The 19,729-nt window shown below is 42.0% G+C and overlaps 2 protein-coding genes across 3 annotated transcripts; both read left to right on the forward strand.

Moving 5' to 3' along the window:
- Positions 1 to 1,368: 1,368 nt before the first annotated feature.
- Positions 1,369 to 12,467, forward strand: LOC115574929 (volume-regulated anion channel subunit LRRC8D). Of its 2 annotated transcripts, XM_030406617.1 has the most exons (7): positions 1,369 to 1,387; positions 7,008 to 7,105; positions 8,252 to 8,613; positions 8,998 to 9,585; positions 9,803 to 10,053; positions 10,329 to 10,706; positions 10,857 to 12,467. In XM_030406617.1, exons 3-7 carry the CDS (start codon positions 8,266 to 8,268, stop codon positions 11,977 to 11,979), a joined length of 2,688 nt encoding a protein of 895 aa, XP_030262477.1. In that variant the 5' UTR covers positions 1,369 to 1,387; positions 7,008 to 7,105; positions 8,252 to 8,265; the 3' UTR covers positions 11,980 to 12,467. The 2 variants fall into 2 exon arrangements, with proteins under 2 accessions (XP_030262477.1, XP_030262475.1); XM_030406615.1 differs by lacking the exon at positions 1,369 to 1,387 and having other exon boundaries at positions 6,985 to 7,105.
- Positions 12,468 to 13,149: 682 nt separating this feature from the next.
- Positions 13,150 to 19,637, forward strand: ddx39ab (DEAD (Asp-Glu-Ala-Asp) box polypeptide 39Ab). Its single transcript, XM_030408558.1, has 10 exons — positions 13,150 to 13,306; positions 14,223 to 14,439; positions 14,926 to 15,053; positions 15,664 to 15,940; positions 16,075 to 16,193; positions 16,351 to 16,482; positions 17,732 to 17,841; positions 18,050 to 18,194; positions 18,530 to 18,677; positions 19,067 to 19,637. The coding sequence occupies exons 2-10, from the start codon at positions 14,232 to 14,234 to the stop codon at positions 19,081 to 19,083; spliced, it is 1,284 nt and encodes a 427-aa protein (XP_030264418.1). The 5' UTR covers positions 13,150 to 13,306; positions 14,223 to 14,231; the 3' UTR covers positions 19,084 to 19,637.
- The last annotated feature ends 92 nt before the right edge of the window (positions 19,638 to 19,729 follow it).

Genomic DNA, 19,729 nt, shown 5'->3' on the forward strand with positions numbered 1-19,729 from the left:
CCACTGTATCAGAACCTAAAGACAAACAAACACATAACCAGAGCTAAACTATTTTGAGTCAAGTGTCTAGAAGACAACGCATGAAGGCAACCAAGCAGAGGCAGAGCTGGGCAGTTCTTGTAAGAAAAACCAGTGGGATCCTTTATAATGATAGAGAAGCATATGCATACATGTATACAGATACCATCACAGTATAGCAGCATAAAAGTTATTTACTATATTGTTGTTTTATATGTTTTATTTCAGACAATTTTAGAGTTTACCAATAGTCCTAACAGTGACACATTTTAGATGTTGTTAAAATCTTGCTGCAATGACACACACACACGCAACACTGCAAATATGTCATTAGCGGAGAATTAGTGGCTAAATTAACAGACTTAATTCTTATTTTAAGCATTACAAAATTACAAATATTTGTGTAAAATAATTCTCAATATGTCTCTCGTAACAACAATGTAGGTATTTTGTAGTGCATTAGATTACATCATCACATCAAGTAAATTTTCTTCAGTGATCACAGAAACAGAAACATCACATTGTCAGGCAGCCCCAGGGTCAGGCCGCAGTCTCAGCTTTTTGGTGTTTATCTGTGTAGCTGCTGTGGCTGGTGGCTTACTGTGGTTTCAGTCGGGTGTTTGACGAATGAAGTGCTGTGCCACTTTCTCACGGCCAACAACTTCTCTATCTCTCTGTCACAAGTTTACCCCCACCCACCCACTTTACACTCATTTCCTCAGGGCTTTTCAACTTTCTCTCACTTTGGTTTGCAAAAGATCGAAGGTTACGGACAGTGCAGGACTTTCTTGAAACTTGTTAGGCAAGGGAAAGGAAGTCAGAAAAAGTATGAGAATCGCCCTCGAAGTATGCATATGCGATCAAAACTGTATTTAGCAGAGCCATGGGAACTGTGGACTGTATCAACTCTCAATATCACACTATATCACAGAGTCATAAACAAGAGTAAAGCCACAACACTGTCAACTCGGCCTGTGCCTCCCACTGAACAGGAAACAAGTATTTTGCTGAGGTATTTTTCTTTCTATGTTACGGCTTATCACATCCTCCTACTCTTTTCAATCAATTGCTGTCAGATTGAAAACCTCACAGATTCAAATTAAGAGTCAATCGAAAAAGTTTTCCATCAAAGGAGTTAGCGACGAAAAGCATGTGATTGGAGTGGGATGAAAAGCTTTCCCAGGGTGTCTGTGCTCATTTGCATTAATATGTTCCACTCTTGCTAAGCAACAGTCACTAGGCTATTTAAGGAAAGATGATGATACGGATGATGGGCAGAAAAAAAACAGATGGGCATCCCCACTCCCACACATGCAGCCAGCTCCTTCTGAGATTTGTATCGCTGGTGACGATGCGAGGTTACAGAAAGGTAAGGGGGTGTGAGAACTCTAAAGTGACTTGGTACCCAAGACAGCCACTGCCTACGTCTGCAAAATTGGTGGTGGTATATAACTTCAGAGTCTACAGCTATGCTAGCGGCTCTGTGATGTTGTTCTGCGGCACAGTTGCGCTTGAGCTAATTGCTAACGTCAGCATGCTAACATGACAAAATGACCACACAAACACACCAATGGTATACATGATGTTTACCATGCTTGTCATAGTTAATTCAGTATATTAGCATGCTAACAGCTGCTAATTAGCACTGAACACAAAGTATACCTGAGGCTGATGGGACAGATGTTGTGTTTTTTACAAGTATAAAGCGCTGCAGGGATGACATATTTTTCTAGGATTAACTGGAAGTTGGCATTCCCCTGGTTACCTCAACAAAAAGCCCATGGGATTTCTCCTTTGGGTTTTGGATTATTGTGGAAAATATGCCCTGTGGCAAAAAAAAATTCAAGATACCTACATGTTTTGTAAATCTTCACAGAGGTACACCACTTTTATGATTTTTGAAGTGTAAATAAAACCGGCCGAAGCAAAAAGCTTTCGATAGGCTACAAGCGAACTACATTACCTCAGTGTCACCACCACAAAGCCTCCTATTACGCTAAACATACTTTACAAGAAATTGATCAGTCTAGAAGTTGTAAAGTTTGAATATGAAAACTACGACTAGCGTGTAAAGGGAGATGGTGACGATAATGTTTAATATCCACGTTAACCTCAGTAGTCTCATCTAGCGGCTTGTAAGTGACGGCCATTTTTAAGACGTGTACATGCTGTGTAATTCAAATGTGGAGTACAAAGTGATGTGTTTCATGCTGTTGAACGAAACGTTAAAATCTCTTAAACTTGCGTTGCCTGAATGCTGCATGCCTTATTTCAGGCAAACCCACTGACTTTGGAAACCAGGGGACCAGAATATCTAAAATTTTATTTTCGGGTTTTAGGACTTATTACCAGTGTTGGGGCTCGTTACTCAAAAAAGTAGTGTATTACACATTACACATTACTCTCAAAAATAGTAATGCCTTACATTACATGATTACTTCCTGAAGAAAGTAATTAGTTACATTACTCGTTACATTACTCGTTACATTCATGTTGCTCCACGGTTCCTTAGCAACAAGCTTTGTGTGTGTGCGTGCTGTCTCTGTAGGTGCTTCCGGGTGCTTCGCTAAGTTTGAGGTAGTGTTAGCAGCGTTGGAGAGAAGTTTCCAACACGGCCAAAGTGTGCCCCTTACAGTCAAGTAATTTTCCTTACGTTCAACAAATTCAAAGTAATGTTTATATCTCCAACCGCCAAAGGTGGCTTTACACAGCGGGGGGTCTTCAGGCAAGTTGCATGCAGCAGCATGTTCTGCTCGCGTTGTTGTCATGCCATTGTTATCCCATCTCCCCTTGCGGGTGGCAACTAACCAATTAGTGATTGTGAAAGATACCTCGTGCCAAACCCCAACCAATCACTGTTACATTATGGACAGTTGTTTTATGTTGGCCATGCTAGATTGTTATCTTCAGGTCAATGTCCTATCCTACTTCCTGAACCAACTATTAGATATCGTGCCTCGTGACCTTTTATTCGTCTCTTCAGTCAGTGTTTCAGTCACCTTTCTGTTAATTGTTACAGATTGTTTAGCACAAACCAGAGCATCACAATGTCTGAACTCAAGTAAAAAAAAAAAAAAATGCTATTTGATGTGCTTATGTCTGTAGCTTGCTTGTGATGTTTTTTTTTCATGTCATGGTCGTGTGATTCCTGTCACTTAACACGACCCCACCCAAAAACATCCCTGGGCACGGTTGTGTGAGTGCGTCAGTGTGTGTGTGTGTGTATATTGCAGATGAAGAGGTGTGAAGCCGCACGCCTTTTCGCAGCAGAACTCTGAAACCGAGGGTGTTGATAGGATATCGGCCCCTAGTTCTGTTGGGCTTGCCACACCACAGGCCTGCAGTCTAATTATAAATCAAACGTCCCTGAGAACAACACCAAAAGCTTGATCAGTTTCTGCTGCAGTGAGATTGTGAGATCTTAATGTCAAACTTACCAAAATGAAATTAGTGCCAGGTCGGGGCACAGATTATATATATATTTAAGTTCTATATGATGATATTTTATTTAAAAAATATATTTATCCTGTTCACTAGTGTTAGGACAGGACACGTAATGACGCATTTAGTTTAAAGAAACTGTTCAACATTTTTGGAAAATCTTTGACATTTGATGCCTTTCTTGCAGAGAGTATTTTTCCCCTCTTTCCATTCTTCATTGAACAAAGCAAAAAAGAAGTCACTAATATATAAAACAAAGTCATTATTACATAATGAAGAGAAGTTAAGAGCAGAGCCAGGGGGAGATCTCACATGAATACATAAAACGAGGAGCACAGATAAAAAGTTTTTTCGGCTGAGAAATAGATCTTAAATCAATATGGTTTTCTTGCAGAGAGTAAAATGAAATTAATGATACAATGTTATATCACTTGGTGCTGACTGAGTACCTGGAGTAGATTAGCTCTGCTGAGCATAAAGCTCCCCATGTAACTCCCCAAATAATCAAAAACTAGAGATGTTTTACATGTGTGTATCAATTAAACAAACAAGATGGATCGTGTTTATTCTGGTTTGAAGTCCTTCTGAGGTTTGGAGCTGGAGATGAATTGCTGAATTGAATCTAAGGTGTCATTGTTTGCTTGGTTAGATAAAGTTTTGTACAGATGTTACTGGCCCCCAGTTGATGTAACATGTAATGACTTCTGTTTTCCGCGGACCTTTCTTAAAGGTGCACTATGCAGTTTTGGTGAAGAAACTTTAATCAGTACAGCAAGATTTTCACTGACTGATATTTTATGACGAAACAAACCAAACAAACAAACTCTCTTTGTTTTCATTACCGAATGAACAAAATGACCTTAAAGGACAACACAGTTTCATATTATTTCTGGGGGACCTTATTTTCCTCTGAGAACAGCTTATTCATTCACTTTTGGAAAAAAAATATTTCTGAGTTTGTATTATTACTTCCATATTATTTTGAATATTTAGATTCTGAGTTTGATCTTTTTTTCTCCCAAACTAAATAGTGCTCCTTTAAGGCATCATTGGCTTTTATTGAAAGAACATGTCAACTATTAGATGGCCATGAAGTTCAGACACCGTGTTCCCCTCAGGATGAATTTTGATAACACTGATGAGCCTTTATCTTTCATTAAGCCCCATCAACAGGTCAACATTAGCATGCTTGCACGCTAAACCATGATGGTGATTATTGTTAACAGTATACCTGCTTAACAGCATTGTCATTGTGGGCATGTAAGCATTATTACATTAGCATTTAGTAAACATAGCTGTGCCTTATTACAGTGTCAAAGATTCGACTTAATTTTAGCCAAAGTATTATTTACAGTGGCTCTACATTCCTCCAGTTTGAAGTCATTAGGGAAGTTGGAACAACAGGCTACATCGGTCCTGTCAGGCCACGTGAATGATTTTATACACACACTTAAAGACACATCTGTATACAAAGGCTGCAAAACCTGCTCACAGCAAAAGTGAGTGCAGTCAGGCTGTCAGTATGACACTGCAGTGTGAACGCTCATGCTGTTTATCAGATAGTGAAGATTGCACTTGGTTAAAGTATGTGCCGAGTTTCAAACAGCCAGTGACCGTGGTGCAGTATATAGTGAACTTGATTTTGTATGTAGCAGTAGATGGTGATGATATGTTATCAGATGAAGTGTCCCTGTCCTTCACAGTTACACCTTCACACTTAGTCTTGAGATTTTATTCTGTGGCAACAGTAACAGTCAATCTCCCTCACACGTACCATTTGCTACCACTGCTGCAACTTCCACACCACTGTTCTGTTTTTGCTCTCTAAAACCCCATACTCCTCACTCACACTCACACACACACACACACACACACACAAACTCACACACAAACTCACACACACAAACGCATATTCATGCTCATGCCTACAGTGCAGACACAAAGAAAATACACACACCAGCTGTGTAGAGTAGATCAGGTTGTGGTTCGATGTCAGTTTGAGACTTTGCTCCAGATTCTTCTTGGCCCAAATACAAAGGAAACAAAGAGTCAGATGTGACCCTTCACACAGACACACACACAAACTGAATCACTTTAACAACTATCCTCGGTTGTCAAACCTCTGCAACCTTTAACCTGTCAGGAAACACACCAGGTTTCTAAACGGCAGCACAAATGCGTACATCCATTGTGAGGTGAGAGTGGCGGGACTGAGTGCGGCAGCTTCAACTGGATAAGGACTGGATAGTCAAATGCTGCAGTGTAAATCACATTACAGTGACTTCAGCAGCCTCTGCTGGATAATCCTGGTCACAATGATCTCAATTTGAACTTCCTTTAAACAAGTGATGGGAAATTTAGAAGCAAAAGCTATGAACAGTTTAATTACACAGGAAAACATTTGATGTCGATTTACAGTATTTTATCGGAGTAACTGATTTCAGCTATCATACCATCGAAAGAACTTAAATCAAGTGCTCTAAAACAGTAAGGTGCTTACTTAAGTTTTTACATTCTGTGGTAGCTACTTTCTGCTGCTACAGCACAACATCCCAGATGTTATTAATGTCCTTTTTACTTACCCTCAATCGTCTGACCACTGTAGTACTATTTACTTTGATGCATTTTATGATTTTACGTACAAATGCTATCATGAGCTGAACAATATGATAAGAAATCACAGCTTATAAAATCCAGCCGCAGAACTGAAACTCTTAAGGGTGTTTGCGCTGTGTGGTGCGGGGCAGGACCCAAAAGTGGACAGTGAGGCAGGAGTAGTGTGCAGGCAGATTTATTGATACGGCAACAGTGAAATATGCAGGGGCAAGGAGTACCAAACCTCTGACAGGAGGAGTGGTGTTGGAGGATAGGGTGCTCACTGTGGCGCTGGTGGACCTGGTGGTATGTAGAGGCTCCTCTGCAAGCACGCCAAAACGGAAAACACCAAAACCACAAAAGTCCACCACAGAACTTGACAGGCCGTAACAAAAGGAGCCACTCTGCATAGATTTTATTTAACATTTCTTATTACATGTATATGAACTTTTTTTTTTATAATATCGCTTCTTTTCTTGTGACCATGACTGTTGTCCAATATTCCTCTGATGTTTTCCTCGGGCCAAAATGGAGCCAAAGGCACGTAATCAAATGATATCTAATGGAGGCAGGCCATTTTTCACAGTTTGAAAATAATAATTTTTGCTCAGTTCACTGAAACAGCAAATTTCACAGCATTATAAATGACCCCAAACGTGTTTTTGCTGCATTATGTTCTGTAAAGTACCAATAATAATCAAACAACTGATAATCTGTAAGTATTTTACGTTTGATATACATGTTTATATAAATGTGATTTTTGTCTAGTGTTCCTCTGAGTCGGCCTTGAAGGGGTTAACGGGTGCAGGCAAGCCCCCACTGGGTCTTGAACGGGCTTCGGGTGCTGAATTAGATTCTTTAGCCACACATCCTACGCTGCCATGGCAACCGTTGAAAAGCTGTGTGTCGCCCAGCTGAGGAGGAGTTTGTTGTAAGTTTCAGGAGTTTTTCAGGGCAGAACCAGACAGCGCCGGTATGAAGTTTCTGTGAGGCGGCTGTGAGCTGGATCAGAGGAGGGAGAGAAAAGCAGGAGAACAAGCAGTTTACTCTGGTAGGTGAAAGTTAATCCTGGGCCGTAAAAATATGATCAAGTGTTCTTTTCTGATTGCCCTGAAGGAGACTAAAGAGATGTGGAAATGCTTGTAGTATTTTATTTAGTTTGCTTTGAGTGTGCAACCACTGATCAAAAGACTTTGATATGTCCTATGGTTTATTTAATGGCCTCCTTTCTATTAAAACACTAAGCTTTCTCTGTTACATCTCTTGTTGAAGGTCTTAAATAGAAAAAAATTTCTGTATGTTACATTGAAAAGTCAGTGCTTAAAGTTTGGAATTTTTCATCCTCAAGTTTTATTTATTAAGAGTTTAACACTCAAAAACTTGGATAATCTTTTTCCTCATGCTGTTTAATTTGATAACATTGGATTGACGACATAAGCAAACCCCAACCCCATCACATTTTGATTCAAATGTCACCAAATCACACATGCGGAAAACTCTCAGGTAGTTTTCATGGATGCGGACAGGAGGTTGTGTGACTCGGGCAAGACTTGGCGATGTCTCGTCCTGCTCAGTCGTCTCCACACACTTCACAGATATCATTTGTATCAGACATTCTGTCAGTGTTACTTGTAAACTGTTATTTGTTGTTCTTTTTTGTACACGTGACATCTATTGCATGTCTGTCCGTCCTGGGATAGGGATCCCTCCTCTGTAACTCTTCCTGAGGTTTCTTCCAGCTTTTTTTTACCCAGTTAAAAGGGTCTTTTTTTTCTCCTTCATTTCCTCACTCAAATTAAAAGTAAAGTAAAGCCCATTGAGGCTATGTGATTGCGATTTTGAGCTGTATAAATAAAATTGGTTTGATTTGATGTAGGACCAGAACGTCCGTACTAAGAAGCTGATTTCAAAGTATAAATATGTTCAGGATCTCTGCTGGATACTTCTTATTGTGTGATCTGATCAGGGTGGGACTGATCTGCTACTTAATATTAAGATCAGGTCATTGTAATATTTACAGTGGCCGAAACTGGTGACCCTAATACTATAGATGCTCATATTGGTGTGTGGATTTTTCAATCATCGAGTCACAGATAAAAGACATTTTTACACATTAGACTCAACTTTGTAAATCAATACATCCGACAATGTACATTGCCCAATAATTCACAAGTATTTTTACACTCCTCCCTGTAAGGCCCAGAGGTTGCCATGTTTTCCCTGTCGGAGCTGGCACCTCTGAACCAGCATCAGAGCCGCTTTAAGCTGCTGAAGCCCTGGTGGGAGGTGTTCATGGACTACCTGGTGGTCCTCATGCTGATGACATCTGTCCTGGCTTGTACTGAGCAGCTGTCCAGGGACAGAGTGGTGTGCATTCCCTTGAATCCACTTGTCGCTGCAAATAGTAGTGAGCGGAATCCATCATCTGGTGAGGATGCGGCACTGTCGCCATCTTCAAAGCCCCCCACCCATGTGCCACCCAACATCCAGAATCTACATACTGCAGCCCGGGGTCGACGCACGCATCTGGTCTACCAGCAGTATGTTTACATCAGCCAGGTAATTTGTACTAGCCTGAGTTGTCTTTGCCACTGAAACAATGCAAAAGAAAGGGTGAAACTAAGTAAAACACTGAGTGTTAAGTCTCTTAAAGCAGCTATAATCATTTTTTTTATATTAACAATAGATCACATTTGTAGAATAGTATCACCTGACTCCCCTCAGCTTTATCGAGCATTAGAGCAACTTTTATCTGATCATTTTGGTTTGCTTGCCTTCAACTTAAAGGAGAGTGGAGATTGGACTTAAATTCATCAGGTGGATGCAAACTCAACTCCAAATGTTGCTCTGTATCTGCTGGATGAGAAAACAAGCTGTTTGCTAAAAAGGTTTGCCTACAGGGTGATAATGACAATCTGTGTATGTGTCAATCTGTCTGTGTAGGTGTGCTACCATGAGGCTTTGCCCTTGTGCTCCCGCTTCTTCCCCTATATGGCCTTGCTGCAGACTCTAGTGCTCGTAGCAAGCGGCTCCTTCTGGCTCCACTTCCCCCACACCTCCGCCCGCATAGAGCACTTCCTGGCCATCTTGGCTAAGTGTTGCGAGTCACCCTGGACATCTCAGGCCCTGTCCCACGCTGCCCGGCAGGAGAGCATCCAAGACAAGGAGGTGATGGAGGCGAGACAACCGCTCCAACCTCATCCCTCTGTGAGGTCATATTCACCCCCAGAGACCCGTACCAGACAATCAAGCGTAGACTCGGGCGCAGACAGCCCACTTTTGAAGTGGTCAGATAATGGGTCCGCTACCGCCCCTCCATCCCCGTGTCCTTCCACACTTTCCTGTAACTCCACCGTGTCGTCGATATCCCACGGCTCCCAGGATCACTTTCTGCATTCCAAGCCTGTAATGAGTGACAGTCCCAGGCAGGTCATCCGTCTGGATAAAAGTGACGGAGAGCAGGCCAGGGCGCTGTTCGAAAGGGTCAGGAAGTTTCGGTCCCACTGTGAAAGCTCAGATGTCATCTACAAGGTGAGAGCCCCTCTTGTGAAGACGATGCGCATGTATCATTTACGTTGCCTGTTACCTTAATTGATTAAACTTTTATTTCTATGCTTTCGTTGTTCAAACAAGTAAATGTATGTAAATGGAGCACAGCAGATTGTTTCATATCACAAGTTTTTGTCCGATTGAGCTTGATCAAACTATGGCTTTTTACTCATTATACCTTTTCTTTCCATCTATCCAGGTCTACTTGGCTCAAACAATATTCAAACTGCTGATGGTGACTCTGATCATGAGTTACACCATCCCCGTTCTCAGCTCCTTCTCCTTCACCCACACCTGTCACCCTGAGGAGTGGGCCTTGGTGGGCTACACTACCTTCGAGTGTATCCATGTGCTCTCCTCACTTATACGCAAACTCCTGGTGGCTTACCTGACGCTACTGGGCCTGTACGGCCTGCTGAACGTTTACACCCTCAGCTGGATTTTACACAGGTTAGTGCATTTGTGTACGGTACATAAAGTTACAGTCGTTTGCTAAATCAATACTGAAAAACACAATTACAAGAAGAAATGATTAGTCTGTTGAGACTTCAGTAGACCACACAGGCTGTGATTGTTCCAGGAGTCAGAAAAATTCCAATGAGTTGGACCGTGTTAGAGGCACGATGATCCGATTAGATTAACTTTGGATTTGTTTTTGGCTTACAGCATATTCTGTGTAATGCATTTCTCATTCTGTTTTTCCATCTGTGCCCCGCTTGCTGTAGCTCTCTGCGCCAGTATTCCTTCCACTCTCTGAAGGAGTTGTGCTCCCTGGCAGACGTTCCTGACCTGAGAAACGACTTGGCCTTTCTCTTACACATGCTGGACCAGTATGACCCTCTGCTGGCCCAGCGTCTGTCTGTTTTTTTGTCCCCTGTCAGTGAGAGCAGGCTGCTGGAGGAAAACCTGGAGCGGCGCTGGGGGGAGGAGAAGCTACGGGCCATAACTAGTGTGGATGCAGAGGGCTGCTCCAGACTCCAGCTGGTGGCCCTGCCCCGCCTCCCTCCGGCCCTCTTCACCCTCAGCCAGCTTCAGGTCCTCAAACTGGAACTCATCACGGAGGCCAGGTTTACTGCGCAGGTTGCCAACATGACCTCACTCAGGTATCATGTCTCATGAGTTACACATTTTGACCAATGCCAAAAAAAAAAAAACATATGTGACACTTACCACTAAAAAACAGATGTACAAACACTTGCTTCTTGTTTTTTCACACATTTGCTTGAGTCTTTTATTGTGAAATCCTTCGACAGGGAGCTCCACCTCTATCACTGCACAGCAGCTGTGGACCCCGGTGCTCTTGGAGTCCTCCAGGAGCGTCTGGAGGTCCTCCACCTCACCTTTACTCAGGCATCAGAGATCCCCAACTGGGTCTTCTCCCTCCGCAGCCTGCACGAGCTCCACCTCTCTGGCCGCCTGAGTAGTGACGGTGGAGTGGGCCGCAGCTGGGCATTGGGGAGCCTCCGCCACTTACGTCACCTCCGCGTGCTGGTGATTCGAGGCATGTTGCAGCGGATCCCTGGGGAGCTGTGTGAGGTGGCTGGCAGCCTGGTGAGGCTAGAGATCTACAACGAGGGGACCAGGCTGCTCGTCCTGACAGGCTTGAAGCGGATGGTGGACCTGACAGAGCTGCTGCTGCAGGACTGCCAGCTAGAGCGTCTGCCCTCTGCCCTGCTTGCTCTCACCAACTTGCGCACGCTCGACCTGCAGCACAACAACTTACGAACTCTGGAGGAGCTGCTCAGTCTGGCTCATCTGCGACGCCTCTCTTGCCTCAGACTTGCCTTCAACCGTGTTCTGGCACTGCCGACAAGTGTTGGTGTGCTGCGAGGCCTGGAGCTCCTAGATCTATCCAACAACCAGCTCCAGAGCCTTCCCCCGGCACTCTTCACTCTTCGCCGCCTTCGTAGGCTCCTGCTGGCCGGTAACCTGCTGGAGGTGCTGCCTGCAGAGGTGAAGTCACTGCAGCTGCTAACAGAGCTGGACCTCAGTGGAAACAGGATAGAGATCCTTCCCCCTGCGCTATGTAACAGCTGTTTGGAGCTGCGCATCCTTAATGTGGCTCACAACTCTCTCAGTTCACTACCCAGAGGCATTGCTGCTTTAAGTCAGTTGTGCAGGTTGGACTTGCGCAGCAACAGCCTGGAGGAACTGCCTGCTGAGTTGGGGTGCTGCTCAGGGCTGTATGGAGGTGGCCTCCTGGTGGAGGACTGGTTGTTCCTTTCTTTGCCTCCCCATGTCAGGGACTTCCTGAACCGGTCTTGCCCCACCTCTGGTACATACTCAGAGGGTCATTCCAGGCCCGAGTCCGACAGTTTCCCTTACTTCTCTCCTACACAGTGGAGCTTCTCTTCTGCTCTGGAATCCCAGATATAAGGATGACCATAGCATTATCCGAACACTAATAGTATTCCCTCCTTTTTGTAAACAGTTTTTTATACTTTGTAAATGTGATTCTTATTTTGCAATGCTTTATCTATTACTTATAAAATGTAGTTCCTGTTACCCCTTTTAAAGTGAAGCTTAAACAACTATTGAAATTGGATTTACGTTTTAGCCAACATAGTACACATTTACCACACAGATTTTATATGACATTGAAATGAGTGTTCACTAAGTTCATGAGGGAACTTTTTTTTCTCAGATGTAGAATTTGTTGTAGGACTGTTTATGATATGTTTTTTAATTATTTATACTGAAACTGTGGAAATTAGTAATAGCATGGGTTTAAAATCCATTTTGATACCTCAAAAGAATATTTCTAGTCAGTATTAATGTCTGTGTCATTCCCACTAAAGAATGTGCAGTTTCTAGTTTCTAACTGTGACCACTTGAGAGCAATAAACCTCATTATTTCTTAACCATTTCTGTCTCAATGTTTGTTACTGGTCATTCCTGTTTGGTCACTCTCGCCAAGTGTTTATGTGCCACCCAGTCTAACGTGACGCTAGTATGACCTTTTCTAGCAGGTTACACTGGTCTCTGCGCCAGAAAAATTAAACGTGCTTTTTATTAACATAAGTATCATCAGTACTGGTGATCTTGCTGCTGTTTGCAATGATTAGTGTTTAAATTTGCGCTGCAGTTCCTAATTGTGGCCACTAGACAGTGAAGACCCATGATCCTGAATTCACTGATGTCAACAATAACACAAAGGAAAGTGGTTGAATTATAAGTACTTTTTTCATTTTTTACATACATTTGCATGCAAATATTTATATATGAATTAACTGGATTTTTATATAACTCTTTGGCATAATAGTTCATAATAATCTGCCCATTCAGTCTCAGTACAGGCCTCAGACTTTATAAAATAATGTTTCACATTAATATAACAATACAAAGACAAGATAGGTGTTGAAGTGCAAAGGCTCAATTAACTTACGAAGGCAGAACTGTCCCCAGATATTTATTTATTGGTTTAAAACTACACTAACGTATTCATTTTAACGTGCGCATTTATTTTATGTGATATTTCTATGTGGGCTTCCATACATCGAGTCCGTCACTGCCGTATCCCGCTTTTTTAAGCTGCGGTGGACTGCGGCACACTTTTCGACCAATCGCTGGCTGCCCGTACCCGAATCCACCAATCATGTCAACGCGCTCCGGAGGAGGAGGAACATCCGGTTAGTCGTATACCTACCGAGGCCTCCCCATGCGGTGTTGATCTGTAGTTGGACGCATAGCTAACACCGAAACGGTAAGAACATAATATTGCCTTCATTGTAGCATCTAGAGAGTTTTCAAAACTTTATCCAACAGGTTGCTAATAAGATTAAGTTTCTATAAGTCACAGATAAACACAGTTACTCTGAAATTAAATAGCTTCCTTCATTGTTTGCTTTGCGGTGATCCTGAGCTAGCTAGCTAGCGCGTTGAAGTAGATAGCTCAGCCAACCCACCCATTTCACCAATGAATGTAAATATCGAGTAAATGCGTTGCATTTTTATATTTTCCATTTGGCGTTCTTTATAATCACTTACGTTTTATCTTTCCGTGTGATTTGTATAGTTTAGTTGGGCGGTTAGCACAATAGTCGGTGCCGTTTAGCAAGTTAGCTTGCCACGTTAGCAATGGTTATGCAACACAATAGCTTTCCAGTGTTGCAAACGGCTCAGAACATGGCTAACCGGTTGGTCAATCCAACACTTTCGGCTAAACTTAAAGGCTACGTTTAACCAAGTGTATTAATGCTGTTGGGTGCGTATTTCAGAGTACAATTTCGGCTGAGAAGCACCACAAGAACTACAATTTAGACCTTGTTTGATATATCCGTATTCGCAAATGTAGCTAAGTTAGCTAGCATTTCTCTCTAACCGGCCTCTCATTGTATAATGGGGCTGTCGGGAACACATATCATAACCAATGTTCACTGTCCATCTTGGACAGATTGATTCAATTACCACAAAAACATTTCGCCTAGTTATGAAATGTAGATGTTTATATACGTTTCCATCCGCGAACAAACATGTTAGACAAATGTAGTTAAAATGCTGTGGTGTAACCTGGCACAAAGAGTGGCACCAACAGGTGGGTTTAATTAACAAGCCCCCCTGCAAACCCACCAAGGGGGTTAAGGTTTTTAAAAACTGTTTTGGTGTTTTCCCCCCTTTAGACAGACACAATGGCTGAGAACGATGTTGACAATGAGCTGCTCGATTATGAAGAGGATGAGGAGCCTCAAGGAGCCCCAGAGAGCGCAGCCCCCGCAGGCAAGAAGGAGGTGAAGGGCTCCTACGTTTCCATCCACAGCTCTGGCTTCAGAGATTTTCTGCTTAAACCAGAGCTGCTCCGTGCCATCATCGACTGTGGTTTTGAGCATCCATCTGAAGGTAAGGGGCGTTTGAGTAACCCCACTGTTTGTACTTCTGAGGTTATGTTGTTTTTAACAACACACTCCCAACTGTGCTCAGATTCCTAACTAGTTTTGACACTACATATAACTGCATCAGTCTAAAGATCTAGATGTGGTTACTCTTGGAAAGTTTCATTTTTACTAGTTGCATTTGTGCGTTAACTGTGGAATTAGCAGAAAAGAAAATTTAAGTTTCAGGTGCACAGACAAACAAAGGTGAAATCTTTGTAAGCAAAGCTTTCCATCTACTACCATTGTAATCTTTAGCTGAGACCTCTGAAGTTGCTATCAATAATGCTATGCTAGTTTGCATTCAGTTGTTTTGCAAGACTTTGACCTGTTTTCAACATACTAGGATGCTACATGTCAGGGTGCTTTGTTCAATAGCTTGAAATAATTGTGATACAGATCATCATATGAATGTACAACCCTAAAGCCTTTTTTCTATGTTTTTATTCTGCAGTCCAGCATGAGTGCATCCCACAAGCTATCCTGGGCATGGACATCCTGTGTCAAGCCAAGTCTGGTATGGGCAAGACGGCTGTGTTTGTGCTGGCCACCCTGCAGCAGATTGAACCCGTTGATGGACAGGTCAGTGCACATGTTGAACCCCTGAGTTTTATGTGTTAAAGTAAAGAGAGCATTGTCTAAGGTGGTCCTCAACAGAAGCTTTTTTTTTTACATCCTCAAATCTTGAGTTTGGGAATTGGTTAATTTAGATTTAATGGTCTCCTTCAAGCCTCAGTTTGACGTTAGTAATTAAAAGCACTGATCAAAAATTGGGATTATGACTGGCATCAACAATGTTTAAATGGTCAATCACTGTAATTTGCTGCATACTAACCCTTTCTCTGTGCCGTGGATGACAAACATGTGCATGCAGATAATAATCGCATCAATACTGCTGCTAAAAATAGTTACACGTTAATACATTATATTTAACAGCATTACAAGAACTTGTCTATATGTCTGTACTCTGAACTGTGTACTTGCACTTTGATTCTGATCATTTCTCCTACGTTCATAGCTGTTACATTATTACCATACTAGTTGTGAAACCTGTTTTAGGTAGATACTAGATGTCTTGTTCCACTGGGGAAAGGATGTTAAAGACGTTGTTCTTGCTGCTTAAAAATGTGTAAAGGAGGTTTTAAATTGTGCATATACAAAGCGTCTGAGTCTCCGTGTGTCTGCTCCTCAGGTGTCTGTATTAGTCATGTGCCACACACGAGAGCTGGCCTTCCAGATCAGCAAAGAGTACGAGCGTTTCTCCAAGTACATGCCCACGGTCAAGGCAGCAGTGTTCTTCGGTGGCCTGGCGATCAAGAAGGACGAGGAAGTCTTGAAGAAGAACTGCCCTCACATAGTTGTCGGAACACCAGGCCGCATCACCGCTCTCACCCGTAACAAGACCCTCAGTCTGAAAAACGTCAAGCATTTTGTCCTGGATGAGTGTGACAAAATGTTGGAGCAGCTAGGTATGTTCTTTTGTGGAATTATTGGCTGATTTTGGTTCTCACTGGTTCCTGAATATATTTGATGAGGTCACTCACATGTCCTGACCTAACGTTTAATCAGAGCCATTATTAATTTCTGTCTTTTTGTGTAACAGACATGAGGCGTGACGTGCAGGAAATCTTCAGGATCACACCCCATGAGAAGCAGGTCATGATGTTCAGTGCAACACTGAGCAAAGACATCCGGCCAGTCTGCCGCAAATTCATGCAGGATGTAAGTGATCGATCAGTAGTTTTACTACAGAATTCCCTTGAACACTGCTTTATCAGCAGGGAAACTGTATGCATTAAAACTGCTGCACATTTTACTTTCACATGCTGTTATTTTAACTAGAAACTCAACAACTGACTCTCTGTTGTTTCCTCTGCAGCCCATGGAAGTATTTGTGGATGACGAGACCAAACTTACACTCCACGGCCTGCAACAGTACTACTCCAAACTGAAGGACAGTGAGAAGAACCGCAAGCTCTTTGACCTGCTTGATGTCTTGGAGTTCAACCAGGTAAAGAAAATGTGTTTGTTAAATAATTTTTGGATAGCATGCTAAAATAACTACAGGCATTTTGTCATGTTAAAAGTGCAGAAGAAATAAATAGTCTCAAGGTTTTTGAGACATTTTAGGAAATTTGCTCATTCACTTTTTTTGCCACGTGAAGAGGTCGATGCCACGTTCATGTTTGGTAAATCTGGCCTTGTTCAGACTGCATGCGATATCGATTAGCTTCTCAAACCAGTTCTTTATGACCGATGGTTAATGTTGTCACAATACTGGGATTTCCAACCTTCATACAATATGTTTTTAAAATACCAATATTCGAAACGATGAGGGGAAATTTGGCATAACATTTGAGAGTTATATATATATATATATATATATATATATATATATATATATATATATATATATATATATATATATATATATATATATATATATATATACATATACATATATATATATACATATACACACACACACACACAAAACAAGGCTTGTGTACTGTGTGTCAAGCAAAACAGCATCTCGGTTAATTTACTTCTGACCATAGTCAGAGTATTTTCCTATCAACTGAAACTCATCTGTAAATGTGGCTTGGATCTAATTTGCTAAAATTGCAATTTGTGTGTTTTTATTGCTGTCCAGACCTCCTAAAATCAACCTCGCTAGTGCCTCGACAATAAAAAAAAATGAATTTGACTTGGAGTAAGAAAAAGACATTACAGTAATGTTAGCCAGTTAGTTGAGCCTAAAAGGGTAATGAAATGCATCTACCAGAACCACTTCACTCACCATTTAACACTTGTATTTTGCTTAATATGTTCAAAAAAGGGTATTGATGCACAAGCTTTTGTGTCAGACTATTTCTTGGCTCTGAGTAGTTTTCAGGCATCCAGTTGTGACAGCAGGTACATGTTCCAACCAAGACATGGTGTCAAGCATACACACCTATAAAATACTGAGGTGTTGTTCTTTTTGTTTACATGACTTGGTAAGTGGATTACTCTTTTTCGCTAAGCTGTCTGGCTGCTGCCTACAGCGTGGCACACAGACATGAAAGTGGTATCATGCACAAAGTTAATAATCGTATCACCCAAAATGCTAAAATATTCCTTTAATGCAGGACAGTCACTGAGAAGTTCCACTCAATTTGATATCTCCAGTTGAGGATCTGAATACCATCAGAAATCCAAATGTGGTTTAGACTGCAGGCCTCAGCAGCTGTGTCTCACTGCCTTTCCTTTGCCTCTAGGTGGTGATCTTTGTTAAGTCAGTCCAGCGCTGCATCGCTCTGTCCCAGCTTCTGGTGGAACAAAATTTCCCTGCAATTTCCATCCACAGGGGAATGGCTCAGGAAGAGAGGTGAGACGCGTACACACACACACACACCTTCCTCTTACAAACCCACTCTCATAAACATATGCTCTATTGAGCTCTGAATGCTAAGTATGTTTATGGAGCATGAGGCCTCATCAGTTAACTCAACACATCATTGGCTTCAAAGGGGGATACAGTCCAGTAATGCCTACAGCAGCTGTGTTGATAATTCTCCCTCCTCCTTACTCCACAGGCTGTCTCGCTATCAGCAATTCAAGGACTTCCAAAGGCGGATCCTGGTCGCCACTAATCTCTTTGGCCGAGGGATGGATATCGAGCGGGTCAATATTGTCTTCAACTACGACATGCCAGAAGATTCTGACACCTATTTACACAGGGTGAGAACTGCACATTCCCCCCTTATATTTCTAGTTTAAAATTTCTCTGCAACATTCTGGGAATATGAAAAGAGGTGTGCCATAATGGCCGCATGGTTCTGTGAGTTGCTCACTGTATAACATGTTACCAGGGTTTACTATAGTTACTTATACTTTTGTTTTTAATGTTAGGAAATGCTTGAATTCGTAGACGTAAGCCTTGGGGGTCTGGCCTTTTTTGTTTGGGTACCTTACAAGTGCTTAGATTTTACTCTTAAACACTGTAATAACCAGTATTTGAGTATTGGATTTGTTTTTGGAATGTAACTCACTCTGGCCTTCGCTGTGCCCGTCAGGTTGCCCGTGCTGGTAGGTTTGGAACCAAAGGCCTGGCTATAACCTTTGTGTCTGATGAGACCGACGCCAAGACTCTGAACGATGTGCAGGACCGTTTTGAGGTCAACGTGGCCGAACTGCCAGATGAGATTGACATCTCCTCTTACAGTAAGTGTTTCCATTTCCGAATTGCCTGCGGTGGTGACCCGTTGAAATGATTGTAATCTGTAGATTAATGGGTTGAAAGCACTTTTATTTAAACAACCTATCACTGCAGCGTGTTGATGTTGCTGATTTGCTGGGTTGTTCTTAATCTGGTAAGATTTTGCCTATTGAACATTGCCCCACGGATAATCGACTGGTGTTACAAACCTTTAGACATCTTGGCAACTACAGACAGCAGTTGGTGCTGCCACGTAACTGTGTAGCTCTCATCAAATGGAAACTGCCCTTACATGTTTAACCTGTTGGTGAAAAGTTGGTATGCTCAGCTGTTGCTCATTGCTCTGGTCTCTCACATGCTCGACTCATGTCTCTCCTCTTCTGTCCCCCTCTAGTCGAGCAGTCCAGATGAGTTCTCCAGCCAAGCAGAAGTCTCCTCTTCATGGATCTTGTGTCTTGTATTTGGAAGTAGATGTACTTCACTGTTGTTTTGAAAGCTCTGCTCTGTTCTGTGTTCACCAAACATTTATTTTTATTGTCAGTTCTGGGGGAGGGGCGGTATGGTCGATTTTAATTTGTCTTTTACTATTTTTGCTTTGTTTTTCTTTAATGAAATTAAAACTTTTTATAAAACGCCATTTTTACTGTTGTGGTCTCTTGTAGGGCTGTTATTGTCTCTGCACAATTTTCATTGATTTCCATCTCAAGCAGAGCTTCACAGAGACGTATAGGAAAGTAGTTCTAAGGAACATGTAAAAGTGATTTTTAGCCCCCTTTTAAATGTTTGAACTTGTTTGTATAGGAAGTTTTGTGTTTTGTTTTTTTTCCCCTACTGCAAGAGTTAATCAATACATTAAAATCAAGTAGACATGTAGTGACCATCAAGTAAAACAATTTTTGCTTACATGGCAGCTCTTTCTTGAATATCCAACTGAATGCCTCCAATAAAAGAAGTCACAAAGTGGAGTCCTAGTGGTGAATTTGCCCATTTTCATTTTAAGTGTATAGGCACACTGTATTGTGAAATATGTCTGTTGGTATGTTGATTTAGTTTGTAA

Source organism: Sparus aurata, chromosome 23 (genome assembly GCF_900880675.1).
Source record: "Sparus aurata chromosome 23, fSpaAur1.1, whole genome shotgun sequence".
Taxonomy (NCBI): domain Eukaryota; kingdom Metazoa; phylum Chordata; class Actinopteri; order Spariformes; family Sparidae; genus Sparus; species Sparus aurata.

Coding starts and splice junctions, on each gene's coding strand:
- LOC115574929 (XM_030406617.1), top strand. CDS start 8,266: ATGTTTTCCCTGTCGGAGCTGGCACCTCTGAACCAGCATCAGAGCCGC. Junction 9,586..9,802: donor GCTCAGATGTCATCTACAAG/GTGAGAGCCCCT, acceptor CCATCTATCCAG/GTCTACTTGGCTCAAACAAT. Junction 10,054..10,328: donor CTCAGCTGGATTTTACACAG/GTTAGTGCATTT, acceptor CGCTTGCTGTAG/CTCTCTGCGCCAGTATTCCT.
- ddx39ab (XM_030408558.1), top strand. CDS start 14,232: ATGGCTGAGAACGATGTTGACAATGAGCTGCTCGATTATGAAGAGGAT. Junction 14,440..14,925: donor TTTTGAGCATCCATCTGAAG/GTAAGGGGCGTT, acceptor TTTATTCTGCAG/TCCAGCATGAGTGCATCCCA. Junction 17,842..18,049: donor GGAATGGCTCAGGAAGAGAG/GTGAGACGCGTA, acceptor CTTACTCCACAG/GCTGTCTCGCTATCAGCAAT.